Here is a 14,991-nt window from a genome sequence, read left to right as displayed (position 1 = left end):
TCAATCCTGAAAAAGCCTTTGTGTTTTGGTAACATTATTTACAGAGCAGAACAGTCCTAACCTTCCTGAAAGAGATTAACCAGCCCTACACAGATTACATAAGGAGCGCTGTGTCTCCATCTGGTTCCGCTCTGTTTGCTCGTAACGTAACTCCGATTAGAGCTTCGTCATTGTCAGAGTTCAGATTAGGATTAACCCAGCTGACACAGCCATGTGTTAGAGTGTATAGCCACACTGCAGAAACGGACATATCAGTGTTTTCAGGTATGAGTAAAGTAACAGCCATAAAAAGTGCATATAAAGAACAAGTGTCCTAAATATTTTAACCGTGTAATCCCCAATGCATAAAAGTGTTAACGCATCCTTCTGGATTAAGTGTCTGGTGTGTGTGGTGGGGGTTTTTGACAGGTAGGTGAACAGCGATGACGTTTCCTCCTGTTTTTATTCTGTAATGAAAAGGCGCGTGCGTGTCACTGCAAGCTGAAGGCGTCCCGGCAATATGTGACGGGAGCCTTTGTCGGGCTGTTCACCTGACGACTGAAAAGCTGTTGATGTGGAGCCGTCTCACAGCCTTTGAACCATTTATCTCGCCCCCGCCCTCTCAACCTCTTTTATTTTCTAAGACTCAAACAAACAGAGAGGAAAAAGGGAAGAATGAGAGAGGGAAAATGAGAAGAACAAGAGAGGGAGGATAAAGTGGCGATTCATGAAGACTGTCGCATGTTTGACATGAAAAGCCCTGAGAACTCAGGAAATTGCTTTGGCCTATTTTGGGTTAAGGAGCTCTGGGCATATCAGTGACTGCGGGATGAAACGAGAGAGGCCCTGAGGTGCAGTAATGGATGGAGTGGAAGCAGACCACTGGCTGCTAAGGTCAAAATGAAAAAACAAATGTAACAAAACAGAAAGGATGACAATGGAAGGCCATTTGTTTCCACATCAGTTGATCGATGGGGGTCTCAGAGATCCAGTAGCAGTCACATAAGGCTGGTTTTTAGACAGTTTATTACTAGATTTAAAAATATGTCACATATATTCATGACTAAATTCAGTGTCCTAATTGCAAGACACTTCTAATGGCCAACAGAAGGGGAGTCCTTTGGTTGTAAAACGATGTCCCGCTGTCACCGCTATGACAAAATGACCCTGTGTCAATCTCTAACTTTAAGTCTTACCTGTTACAACATGTTGTTGTTTTTAAAAAAAAAAAAAAGAAAATTAGGTTCCTTCAGGTAGAATAGAAAATATAAAGCATTGTATGATTTAGGGTGGGTCTGTCTTGGGATTGACAAATTGCTACAATCTGAGTTTGCCATGTCCTCAATCTGTCAGTTAGATCCACAACAGGATCCACTGCTACAAAGTCGAGGCTTCAGAAACAATTTGTGAAAACAGGACATCAACAACCGTGGTGGTTACATCCATCGTTTACAGTGCGGGGAAATAATTATTTGATCCTGCTCAATCTGTACATTTGTTTACTTACAAAGAAATGAGCAGTCTCCAATTTTCAGTTATTTAAGACACAAAATCAACCAAAAATCCAGAAAAGGCTCATTTTAAAGTTATAAATTAATTTGCATGTCAATGTGTGACGTAAGAAAACATGACTTAGTGTTTGGTGGAGAAACCACTAGATATAGTATTATTATTCCGGTATACACATTCCAAAAGTTTAAAGTACGACCAAATAGAGCAGGGCGAAATGACCAAAAATATTTATCATGATATACATTTGAAAATTTGCGATAACGATATAACTGACGATATAATTGACACTAGACAAAATACTTTACAACTCCACAACTTTATTCGTGCAAAAAAATAAATAAATAAACGTATTTTCACTTAAACAAGCAGCTGTTTTTTTTATGTGCATTAAAGTCATATAAAAAATTAACACTGCAAATGCAAATCCTTGCTGACAGTTTAACCAAAAGGCATTTCCAGTGGAAATTGGCTGACATATCCTCAGCATAACCATGTATAATATCCACAAAACTTAAAAAGAGGTTATACACACACAATACGGTAATATTATGTTGAAGCACAGTACGTATCACTCCGCGAGGCTCCTGACTACGATAGCCGTAATACTCCGACAATCCATCAAGCAGTGCGGGTTTGTAGCTTAGCAAAGTCGTACTGAAACATTTGACAGATTTTCGAGCACCATGTACCACATAAAATCATTTCGAGGTCAGTAAACACAACCAGAATTCATACATAAGGCACACGGGATTATAAGGGGCACTGTCAATTTTCAGAAAAATCAAAGGATTGATTTTAAGTGTGCCGTATTTTCCAAACAACACGGTAATAACGACAGCCCGCTAGCATGCGCTACCAAAAATAGTGCTTTGTTGTGTATCTGACAGACGAAAGCTAAACCAGTGCCACACCACTGAAGTTGCAGCATTTTTACAAACCAATTCTGGTTCATCTGTTTCATTCAGCGATCCGCTTTCGTCCTTCTCATTTTTCCTCCATGTGCGTATGAAAACAAAGGCACTGCGCATGCGCGTTTTACCCATATTTCTAACGCGATATTTCATTTTCTTATCGTTGCCCGACATTATACCGGTATTACCGTGAATGGTATGATATGGCCCAGCCCTACGACCAAATGAATGTCATCACCAGTAACATAAGTACATAGAATGGATCGCTGCAAAGATCAGGATTTCCACTTTCTACTTGATGCTACTTAATGTGAATTGATCGCGAACACTAATGAACAGCTTCTGGGATATTAAAGCTTTAATTACAACGTCTCTTCAGTCAAAAAGTCTGAATGCCGACCTCTTGTCTTACAGAAAAGACACAAGCAAGCAGAGGCTCGCTTAAACATTATTGAGCTACAGTAAGCATTTCTATCCTGTTGCCCATTTAATCAGTGCTCCCATCGATTTTTTTGGATCAGCTGTTTGCAGTGATTCCTCGCATAAAACCGTCAACTGTCTCTCTCCCTGCATCTGTCTGCTGCTCAATCCCTCACAGTCTATTCAAGACACCCTTCCCATAATGCCTGTGCTTTGCTCTCTTTGACTAATCAGTTGAGTGTCTGTGGACGAGAGTAATAACAACACACCCACTGCTATGACAGGATATGGAAGCAGGCCATTTCCTGCAAAATCTGTCTCTCACTTCGGTCTCCGATCCTCCACATGAGCCCAACATCACAGCAGGCTAACAAGCCACTATCCAAACACACACAGAGACACACATTTCATATGCAGGTCCAACACTCTCTGAGGGAATGGCAGAAAATAAGCAATGGACACCTGACTGTGCACTGTCCCTGGCAACATATGTTTATACGAGTTATGAATGAATTAAGCTGGCACCAAACAAAAGCAAATGAGGGGCGAGAAATTGCATTTTTCCAGCCTTGACCCTGGTCTCTGATTTATGGCAACGAGAGGGGGGGAAAAAATAACGAAGGAAGGCAAACACAGCAGGGTTATGAATATAAGTAGCTGGCTCAGGTGGGAGCACCAGAGGAGAAAGCACTAATAAGGACCAGTTGGACAAACTGGCAGAGGGAGACACAAAGTAAATATAAAGGAAAGCAAACTGAACGGATGGGAAAGCACAGAGGAGAATGCACACTGTATGTGAACAAGCACAAGCAGGGGAAACGGGCCAGTGGTCACAAGAGACTGGTGCTGTGCGTGGACAGCTGGCTTGCCCAGGTGGTACAATGCAGACTGGAAGATATAGGCATCTGTCCTGCCATACTGGTGGATACAAACGACTATGTCCTCACAAGCCCAGAGTAATGACTGCAAAAACAAAATATTTCTTCTTCAATTTCATTAAGGCATTCCTGGCTTACACAAAAACCCTCCCAATAAATTCTAGAAAGGATTCAGATTTCACAGACCACCACTAGTAACTTGATTAATACTCTGAGGATCAGCAGATAGCTTAAGATTCATATCAGTGCTGACTCTGGATCACTGTCTTCTGAGAGGCTGAGAGTCAAAGCAGTTCTACTATGTGATTTACCCAAAACAATAAGTGTTCATATTGGCATATACATGTGTGATATGTCAGCTGTATTTTACAGATTTACTCATAGTGAAACAAGCATTTACAGTTACATTCATAACAATTCAATCAACTATGTAAACTCACAAAGTGGTGAAACAGCGTCACTATGGAAACATAAATGCAAAGATTGTAGCCACAGAGAGCAGTAACCACACTGTAAATAAGCCACCTAATCAATCGATGATACTTGGCCATTTAAACATTCATCTTTTATTGCACGAGCAGTTTAGTTACACCCAGACACAAAATACCACAGCTCACAGCCTCGTTGGGGTTAACCTTATCTATCAAACTAACCTCACAGACTGGCGACCCTGTAGCCTGAGGCGCCGCTGCCAATTGGTAACGGGCGATAAGACAGAGGAGAATTCACGTACTCTGTGCACATTGGTTTGACTGGGTGCCTTAGCATGCAGGGTCGCATGCTACAGCAGGAATGAGTGCACTGGCTCATCCATGTTAGCACGAGCATTTCCTTAACCAAGCCAGACTTCAAGGACGGGCTTGTCCTACATTGTCTGGAAAGAGCTAGGTCGACTCTTGAAGAAATACTCTGTCAACTCTGTTATTTTCCAGAGACACAGACTGTCATCGGAAGTTGTCCTTGAAGCTGAATGAATGAATAAATATTCACGCCCCGCAATAACAGAGCCAAGATATCAAAGACAAAATTAGAGCTGGAACCAGAAATTCACAGTAAGATATTTGAGACACTTAGGAGGCTCAAATATCCCATTTTTAGAGCTGATATTATCAGGTAAAGTAGGGCAGAGCTTAGTGGGAAGCTGGGCAGAGCACGCGTGAAGCATTGGCTGTGAAAGACTTTGGCCTAGGCTTTAAAAACTAAGCTATCACAGGCTGCGTTTTTTTGCCATCAGAGCATACCTGCCCACCAGTATATGAAGAGTATATAATAATAATAATAATAATAATAATGGATTGCATTTATATAGCGCTTTTCGAGAACCTCAAAGCGCTACTACTGACAGCATAACAATAGATTACTTTTAGTAAAACCGGTGCAAACGTTATTTATTAGCCTGGTATTGACCATCACTGTGCCAGAGGCATAATCCCCCACCACCACTGCTGTCAAAGACACGCATTCGTCATTCAGTTTCAGATGAGCATCTCATTGTTACAGGGGCACATCAGTACGCATCATCTGAGCTAATTCTGGGTCAATCCCCACCCCACTTCCTCACCCCCCTCCTCATTTCCCCTTCCTACCCCCTCTCATTTGTTGTGTCTGCCGCTTCATGGGGGGGTGGAGGCACGAGAAAGAATCAAATTAGCTTCCTTTCATACATTTTCATGACAGACAGTCTTGTCAAGGTCAGAGAGGTGCCATGCTCCCCGAGTCTATTTCATTTCAACATCTGAAACAGAGAATAAGAGTGGATGCTTTTTAATGGATGCTGTAAAGCACCATGCCATCACTACGGTGTGCCATGGGGAAACCTATAATGTTTTTGGAAATTTTCAAACGACAGATCACACACTATCCAGTTCACTGTGCCAGTGGGACTGACAGAGGAAGCAGTGAGTTGACAAGAGGATCGAAAATTAAAAGCAAAGCAGCAACAAAAAGGAAAAAAGAGCCAAAAGTTTGCTTATTTATATCTTTCTCTTACATATCCAGGGTCAGCATCATTGTTTAGATGAATACATATGAAATTTTCATCTATGTGCTTAAGTGTGACACTGTATGTGAAATATTTTTGTTGAAATGTTTTACAGTTCATATGTCAGCTATGAAGCGAATGTGTGACAATTTCTCACACACACATGCAAAATACTAAGAATGAAATGCAGAGGTGGAATTATTTCAATAAAGGTCACCAGGAAAACACACACACAAAGATCCCTTTGTTCAATGTTTTTCTCTAATACAGAGCCCACAACATACGCTGCCGAGCTGCAGACTGCTGCCATGACTCTGCTTGTCTGTCTGCCTCCCTGGAGGGCAGGTTAGCATTACCACCAGGCCAGACTCCCTCTCTGTCAGACAGCATTTAGCATGAGTGCTAATGCAGCCACCATCACCATGGCTGTCTGTCTGTAGGCATGTGAACTTAGCCAGTGGCTCAAGTCTTCGTTTATTCCTTTGTAGTATCAGGTTATTAAAAAAAACACTTTCACCTTAGAATGAAGATTATTAGTTTGATATGATGCAGCAACAAAGTGATTCTCCCAAGCTAGTTCTCCTAAGGTGTTAAAAAAAGACAAGGCAAGTTTATTTATAGAGCACCTTTCAAACACTACATTAATTCAAGGTGCTTCACGAGATACAAAAAACTGAAATGAAAGAGGAAAAAAAAAAGAGAAAAAATAATAATGATAAGAAGAAGAAGAATATTAGTTTAACTAGCATAGCATGTATATGTATACATCTGTATGTGCTTTAGCCAGTAGACCACTCTGAACAGCGATTATTAACATCTATATGTTTTTAAAAAATACTTTTTTCCCCCTACATTTAACATTTATTTCATCATTCCCCTGCAATTACGTTACCTCCTCTGTTTGTGTTTGTCTAACATCTCACGTATACGTGATGGAATTTTGTTCGACTCGCCGCTAAATATGGAATGATTTAAAAACACAAGCCTGGCAATATGAACAATATTTTTTTTATCTTCTTTTTAAAACAAGCAAAGGTTGGAGAATAGCTAACCTCTGAGGGTAGGCAGTATAACAGCTAAATATCTAATCACCCAGTTTAGATTCAGATATGTGCACCGCTAGGTGATCGGATCTTAGAGACCTCAGAGACCTACCAGGTTTGTATTCATTAAACATCTTAAATAGTATATTTAGAACTCATTTAATGTTTTTTTGTTTTTTTTTTAAATTAGAAATACTTTGAATACAATTCTATATTTTACTGGAAAATGATGAAAATGGAGGGCACTGAGAATTTGAGTTATAAGCTGTCTCTTCCTGGCTTTTGTTAAAATTCTACCTGCAGCATTTGAACTGTCATTGTCTGAAAGTCTTTTCAGGAAAGCCAATAAAATAAGCACTGTAGTATTCAGTAATCAGAAAGAGTCCATAACAGTGTTCCCAAAATGAAATTTAAGTGGATTTTCACTTTTAAAGGAAAACAAAGACTGCAGTAGGATTAATAAAGCAAAATTTTCAATAGCCATCCAGCTGTTTTCAACAAACAAGTACTAACAAACAGTACACTGCTTACCCAGAAAACCAGGAAACTGATAAATGCAGCATTTGACAGCTAAAGTGACATTTTTTTTGTCTAACACAATAATGGGCAACTGAATTTCCCAAGAGGCCAATGAAAAACTGGGACTGTTGTGGAGGGCCCCAGCTGTCCCACCCCCACATATAAATCCTAATATTACTCCTCTGTAAAATAAACTATTGCTAACACATCAACATAAATATTATATATCATAACAAGTGCTAGTTTGTCACAATAGTAGAGGGCTCAGATCCTTTAAATTAAAATGATTTATTCGAGGATGGAGTCATGTACTATCTTTCTACACGACAGCACTCTCCTGGCTGCGCTGAATAATATCACCAGCTTTTATCGTGCGAGGCCTCTCAGTGTTTCTAGGCACCTCTTCCTCTCTGTGCTTCTATTTTAAATAAAGTTTTGCTGATTCAACCTGAACATCAGCAGATATGATGTTAACCCTGCTGTGTTAGCAAGCTAACATTCGCCAATTAGCAGTAACAACAAAGTACAGCCGACACCGGGAGGAAAGCTGTTTCTAAATATGAGGTGATAAAACTGCACAGTGCTGCAACTGAAATGTCAATTATAACCACATTTAATCGGTTACTCATTCCAGCATTTTTAAAGCCTTGCCCTGCTGACACCTCCCTCCATTCACACACAATAACCCAAAACAAACCCAGAGACACAAACGCCAGCAGTGATTAAGCTACTTAACGCCGTGAAGGTGATTATGGGCCAGCTGGTCACAAACACACACATCACGTCCCTTTATATCGGCACAGTAGGCAGCTCTACTGACACATTCACAAACATATAAATGTAGGGATGGAGTGTGATGAGTGTGAAGGAGTAAAAACTCTTGAACTTCACACTCCTATCACTGCCAGTTTACAGATTACAAAAGCAGAAGACTATCATTTCAGATTGTTTATGCAGAACATCTGACATTCAAATAGAGAAGTCAGTAAGGTTTTCATTTCAGTCTAGACAGGACATCTATGGCTCTCCATCTCTGTGCTTCTTCCTCTCGCCACGGGAACATAGCAAACACGTGCAGCTGCGCCCAAATTATTCATACACACGATGCCCAAACATACACACACACACACACAGTCTGCACACTTATGTAGCATCTCATATTTGCATGCTACAGTAGCCCTTTTGACAGCAGACGAGACACTTGCTCCTTTTCATACTCCACCCCACTTTGTCCCCCCCCCCTCTTTTTTCCCTCTTTGATTTTTCTTTGTATTTATTACAGTGAATTGCAGGAAGCATTGCTCTTTTCAGCAGACGGAGAGCAGTTTATAAAACAAAGAGGACATCAGAAACTGACTCCGCAAGCCTCTCGCTCTCTTTTTTATCCCCTTCCTCTCTAAAAATACAGTCTGGACTTCATCCACGTCTAGTCTTCCCTCCAATTCTATGGCTTTTTTGCGTGTTTGTGTGCATGTGCATCTTTATATGTGTGTGTCTGTGTGCGTGCAAGCTCAGCAGAGCGCACAAAGACCTGCACTGACATCAGACTCATTCACACAGTGTCCTCTGTCTACGCTCACCCAAGAGGTGCTCTGTTTAAAAAGCCACCCCCCCCTCCAAAGGCACACTCAGTCCCAGTGATCTCTGAGTGACCACAACAATGTCGACACACATAAACTGGCCAAACTCGTTTTATGGTTTATTGAGATGCGCGGACCACAAAGCGTCTATAAAGATAATTATTTTCTAGACTGACCACACACGCTGTGAAAAGACTGCCCTTGTGGTTCAAGCAGAACAAGTTATTATTTAGTGGTCCAGCTGACATATGATGACACCGTGATAAGAGATACATGCAAATGCTGGACTGGACTGAAGCGCCTTTCATTGCTTAATGAATTCAAATGGATAAACTCAAATACAGATCTGTGTGTGTGTGTGTGTGTGTGTGTGTGTGTGTGTGTGTGTGTGTGTGTGTGTGTGTGTGTGTGTGTGTGTGTGTGTGTGCCTTTGAATGTCTGCGCAAAAGTGGGCGAATAGGAGGTAGAAGGAGGCAGGGGAAGAGAGAAAGCTGGTCACATTCCAGCGTTTTGGTCACACTTTATTTTGCACACAGTGCAGACGAGCTTGAGCAAGAGAGGGAAGTTTAAAATGGCGTAAATGTGTACACTCACAGTGCGTGTTTTTTATTTTAACTCAGGAGCGCGCAACAGAGTCGCAGACTTACTCCGAGAGGTTATTTTGAGAAAAGCCAGAGGCTCGTCTTTGGGTTTGTGTTTCTTTCACCTTTATGCTTTCTTTTAGCATTCGGTCCTCACTGAAAACACAGCAGCACACAAAGCAGGAAGTGAACAGGAAGTGTGGATGGTCCAGAAGCAACCTTACAGGAAGTCATTCTGCAACAGCAGCGCACCATTAGAGAGTACAGATATACTTAAACAGAGCAAATTCATAAATAGACAGCTTGCACAACTCATTTCCAGATCACTGGCACATGTATGACCTAAATATTGTTGATCTATTAAACACATAAGCTAAACATGTAACAAATTCCTTCACACCTCTGATCATTTGCAAACAACATCATATGAGTCTATTATACACTTGATAGCAGACGTGTAGTTGTGTGACTGTTTGGCAACCAGGATTAAGAAGTGCAGCTTGGCAACCTCACTAACTTCTTTGTTCTGCAGACCTTTTTTGACCTCAGGGAGCTGCAATCTGTTTGTAAAGCCCCTGAATCCGCAGAGCCGGATTATTCAACAGGTTTTTCTGTGATAAACGGGGTGACGGACAAAACACCCAGCACGACTGATTTCTGCACATCACCGTGTCCGGGTCTCAGCTCATGTTCAGTTCAGACAGCAGACAGCTTCTTCAGTACACTTGCCAAAAAAAGCGCTCACAGTGCTATTAGGTTAGCTTGAAGGGTAACAACAACTTTGAAAACAACAACAACAAAAACAAAGAACATAAAATCACGTGCCCACAACCAGACAAGCATGAGGAGGAAGTGATGCACAGCTGCGGACGGCCAACTTGGGCGTGTGCTCTGTCATGTTTCCTGCTCCTCTCACCTCCCTCGAATCCAAACACGCCGACTACGAGCGACTTTACAGCCTCATCAACACAACAACACTGTTTATACGTTTCCCATTGCAGTGATCGGTGTGTGTGTGTGTAACTGTGTGTGGGAGTGGGAGATGAATGTCGTGACCAAGTGTAAGACTCCTGCCATGAGGAGATTACATTGCAGCACTACCCTGTGACCAGTAAATACAGTACTGTAGGCTTGTAACACACACATATGCACACACACTTTCCCACCAAACCCAGCTGTTTTAGCAACAACCCCCTTGGGAGGTTGTAACCCAGACACAGCCCGTGTGGCAAACTATTAACACACACAGGAAACAGGCGAGACTGGTAGCCGACACAGGACAAGCGTCCAACAACAAAACACCACCATTTTTTTTAAACTCCCATTTAAATCCTTTGTGTGTCAGCTGTGAGGGGCCACTTCCCCCACTCATATTCCCGCTGCTCTTGTTTTGTTTCAAAGCCGGTGGAGCACATTAATGGATTTATGAAGAACTTCTGTAGAGACGCCTCATAAGAGTCCAAGAGATAAAAGCTCATCTTTTTCTTTCCCCTCAGCTGAACTCTCATCGCCTTCTAGCCAAAACGGTCTGCGTCATAACTGTCCGCAACAACCCAGTCATCCACCTGTAGGGTTTGAAGGAACACTGAATATTTTATGCTTTTTTTCCCCCTATTCAGCCTCATTACTGTCATCACCCCAGAACCACAAAACCATGAGGGGGAGGGGGGCAGTCGAGTTCAAATTAGACAGAAAGCAGAGCCTTAAGGTGAGAACATGGAGTAACAATCAAAAGATCAGGAGGCACAACAGCATTAAACAGATTTGTCTTTGAGTCTATTTCTACCAAGCTACGGGGGCTGACTTAGCACTTCAGCAGCGGGCGAGTCACTTGATTTCTGAAATGAGTAAATGGCAGGGAGCCGCACAGAGGGCAACGGCGGGGGACAGAGATCGATATGCAAATGGAAATTTACACACCGCTCACCAAACACGCATGCAAGGGTGCAAAAGCTGAACTATTGGCGGGCCACTCTCACTCAGAGTCTGTCCTGACGTAAAGCTTTCAACCGGGGGTGCAAAATGCAACACTCAACATAAAACCAGCGAGAGTGGGAGCCTGAACTTAAGTGCATGTGTGTGTGTGAAGGTGATGGTGAGTGTGTCTACTTATCTACTGATTATAGCCTGCTTGCACTCGACTGAGCCGATACTGTAAATGGATGCAGCTGGATAAAGACGCAAAAGCCAGGCCGGGGGCAATTTAACAACAACTGTTTAGGAGGGAATTACAGTAGATGCATCTGATCATGTCTGCAATGCAGATCCACTGACTCAAGCGTGCGTACGGATCCAGGATTGTAGGATTGTAGGTCGTTCAGGAATTGGATGCTGGCAACACGAGACTGAGTATGCGTTCATTGGCCTTCACGTCAACCCCGTTGCCCTCGTAATGTACATTCGCACATGCAGATGCAGACATAAGCTCTGAGCCAAGGGCATTGCATGATGGGAGCAATTAAACGGCGTCCCCTCTTATCAAAGGCCCTCTTCTCTGGGAATAAAAGAGGCTCGGAGGTCATTGGGAAAAAGTAACTGCTTATTCAGCAGGAAGTTATCTTTTTCCATGTGTTTATTTGCAAGCTTCCCATTTCCTGTCAAACACACACACACACACACACACACACACACAGATCACATGTGATGAAAAGGAGCAGCATCGGCTCACCCAGCAGAGTAATTACATGTTACTACTTAGCCCCTGTTTAATTACAGCAAGACTTTCACGCTAATAAAACTAATTCCGAGGTACTCTCGCGAAGATAATGCTCCTCTGCTGATCTGACCTTCCTTACTGAACAAAGAAATGAAAACCTGTTCACAAACTGATGATAACGTCAAAAAGTAAATTAAAAAAAGGAGCAAGAGGGAGCTAAAGGCAGACGTGTTAGTCACTGAGTCATTTACACATCAACAGGCCTCTTGGCTGGTCTCTCTTTCGCTAAATTCAGTTCAGCGACAGCCACCAGCGGCCTATACGGCTTCCCTTTTCACCTTTTTTCTGTCAGCACCACCTACTCCACTTCCTGTTACAGTTGTCACAGCGAATAAGCACAAAGGAGATTCACTCTGTGGCTGACAATGAGGCAGCTGATAAAGCCTTCCCCTGGGGAAATGGGGCCAGTGTTTTTAAAGTTCATCTTAAAAGCCTGCTTTGCTGGACCAACTCCCCACCCCCATTCTCAACCCCCACCCCACTCAGATCAATTATTGGAACCCGGATTGGGATGTGAGGACCTCAAATGGGTGCTTCATGAAGCATAGTTATGTTTGTGTAGTTTGTTTTATGTGTAGATTGAAAGCCGGTTACGCAGTACTGCCAAAAGGCGGTCGCTCGCTAATGTGACAGTCTGTGTGGCTCTGAGTTAATTGGGGGTCTGTGGGGTCTGTCAGACCACCGCCACAGCTTTGCACACTGTAAAATGAGCATGATTACAGATGAGGTTTTAGAGCACTTTTTATGCTCACTTCTTATGATCAAATTTTATTTTGGGATTTTTTGCTCACACACATGCAGAAAACTGTCTCCTCTCACCAATTCAAGAGCTGCTGTGCTCCCCAATCCAACAAAGGCAGTGAATGTCACAGCTCTGAAGGAGAGATTCTCTTTGTGCTCGATTCATTTGCTGCAGGACACTTTTTTGTGTTCTGAAGCACAACAATGCTCCTGCTTTTTAACCTAGTTATTGACCTGACTCCGTCATGCATATGTAAGCTGTTGACTAGGCATGGTTATAGATGCAGGTAGGTGCATGTAAGAATAATATCAGCAAAAATTGGTTAGGAGAGAAACGCCCATTCTCCTCCCTGCACCTGGCTGCAGCTGTCCTTGTCACTTCACCCAATGTTAAATCATGAATGTAAGACGCTGTGTGCAGAACTTGTGCATACAAACGTATACACACAACACCACCACCACATGAGAACAGTTATATACGGATATAGCGTGAAACAAACGCGTGCTTTTGCCTTGTCGATACTGTGCAGAGCGCCGCCCAAGTAAAATAAGGTGGAATGGTATTCTCCGTGGCTGTGTAATCTCCTGAATCCCAGAAATGGACGGAGACATCGGGGAGCGTGGAAAACTGTAGGTGTGCATGATGCATTTCATTAATCGCCGGGAGGCACAGACACAAGCGTGCTCTGCTAAGGTCTGCAGATTTCCAGCAGACAGACGTCGGAGGCTTACCTCAACGCAACCTTCACACAGCAGTCTCCCTGGCTCCCCATGGCTGCTTTCAAGGTTCACGGGTGAAATATTTCGGGTAATGTTGTGTTTTCAGTGCTCGTAAACCGTGCGCTGCTGCTGCGGCCGTGGCGTGGAGGTGGGGGTCTCCAGTCAGCGGGAGCAGCCGTCAAGACCTGCCGGGGGTGAGGTGCCTCATCTGGACTCCTGTCCTCTTCTTCTCCTGTGCCGTGGCGGTCATCGCTGTCTCTCTGGCGTGTGTCACATCGCAGTGCTTAACCCGCTCTTTTTTTTTCTTTCGCTTTTTTCTCTCCGTGGTCTAGCTCAGTCGCTACATCCTGTTTAAAGTGCCTGTGAGGGAAGCATACGAGCGTCTCTCTGCAGCCACACCGCTTCTCTGAGCGAGCACGCTGAGTGAGCGCTGAGAACTGGAGGAGGTGGCGCCACCTTCACTGACGCTTGGAAATGTTCAATTCGCCACTGAACCTTTAATACCAGTGTCTCCCTGCTCCCTGATCACTGCCCCACTCTAATGTAGTATACACATTTGTGTAGGATGAGTTTTACTCATAAATAGTGAATAATTTATTAATTAAATCAATAACTTACTATTAACTTTCACTACATTCAATAATCAGTGACGAAGATGATGTGATACCTTTTCAACATAAAATGATATAACTTTATATTAAATATTTATAATATGATATCATATAATATAATATATCTGTGTTCTACTATTCAAAACTATAATATCCTAGAATAGAATAGAATAGAATATGTCTATACTATACTCTGTTATTCATTATAGTATTCTATGCTATACTATAGCATAGTAATATATAGTACACATATACTCTATTATGCTATGCTATTTTTTATATGCTATCCTATATATAGGATAAGGTTAGGAGTTAGTCTATACTGTACACCTATATATAGTCTATGGTGTATACAGTATAGACTATAATATAATATCCTCTACTATACTATGCTATCTTATCAAATCTCTCTCTCTCTCTCTCTCTCTCTCTCTCTCTCTCTATATATATATATATATATATATATATATATATATATATATATATATATATATATATATATATATATATATATATATATATACTGTTAGACCAACTCTACTATTCAATACTACACACTACAGTATATTAGACTGAAATGTCTTCTGATATACTGTACTATAATCCAGTCCTGTACTATACCATGCAACACTATATATCCATCCATCTCTTTTTCTACTTATTCAATTCAGGGTGACGGGGCAGTTGGAGCCTATCACATGACAAAGCATATTACACCCTGGACAGGTCACTAATCTTTGACTTGCCAACACATAGCTGCAGATTTGAATCCAGGACCTTCTTGATATGAGGCGACAGC

General features: G+C 42.2%; 1 protein-coding gene across 6 annotated transcripts in view; it reads right to left on the bottom strand.

The window, feature by feature from the left end:
* Nucleotides 1-14,114, bottom strand: part of kif21b (kinesin family member 21B) — a 66,997-nt gene extending 52,883 nt beyond the window's left edge. For 2 of the 6 annotated variants that reach the window (XM_085406192.1, XM_085406191.1), the window contains exon 1: nucleotides 13,594-14,113. In XM_085406192.1, the coding sequence (XP_085262318.1) occupies nucleotides 13,594-13,634 (41 nt within the window). In that variant the 5' untranslated portion in view covers nucleotides 13,635-14,113. Of the gene's footprint in view, nucleotides 1-13,593 lie in introns of all 6 variants that reach the window. The other 4 variants (XM_085406195.1, XM_085406194.1, XM_085406193.1 and 1 more) reach the window with 3 other exon arrangements.
* Between the last annotated feature and the right edge of the window lie 877 nt (nucleotides 14,115-14,991).

This window comes from Rhamphochromis longiceps, linkage group LG5, assembly GCF_057381845.1.
Source record: "Rhamphochromis longiceps isolate RC_006_pf linkage group LG5, R_longiceps_female_GT1.1, whole genome shotgun sequence".
Taxonomy (NCBI): domain Eukaryota; kingdom Metazoa; phylum Chordata; class Actinopteri; order Cichliformes; family Cichlidae; genus Rhamphochromis; species Rhamphochromis longiceps.
Note: the sequence above shows the minus strand (reverse complement) of the source record. Positions and strands in the feature narration are given on the sequence as shown.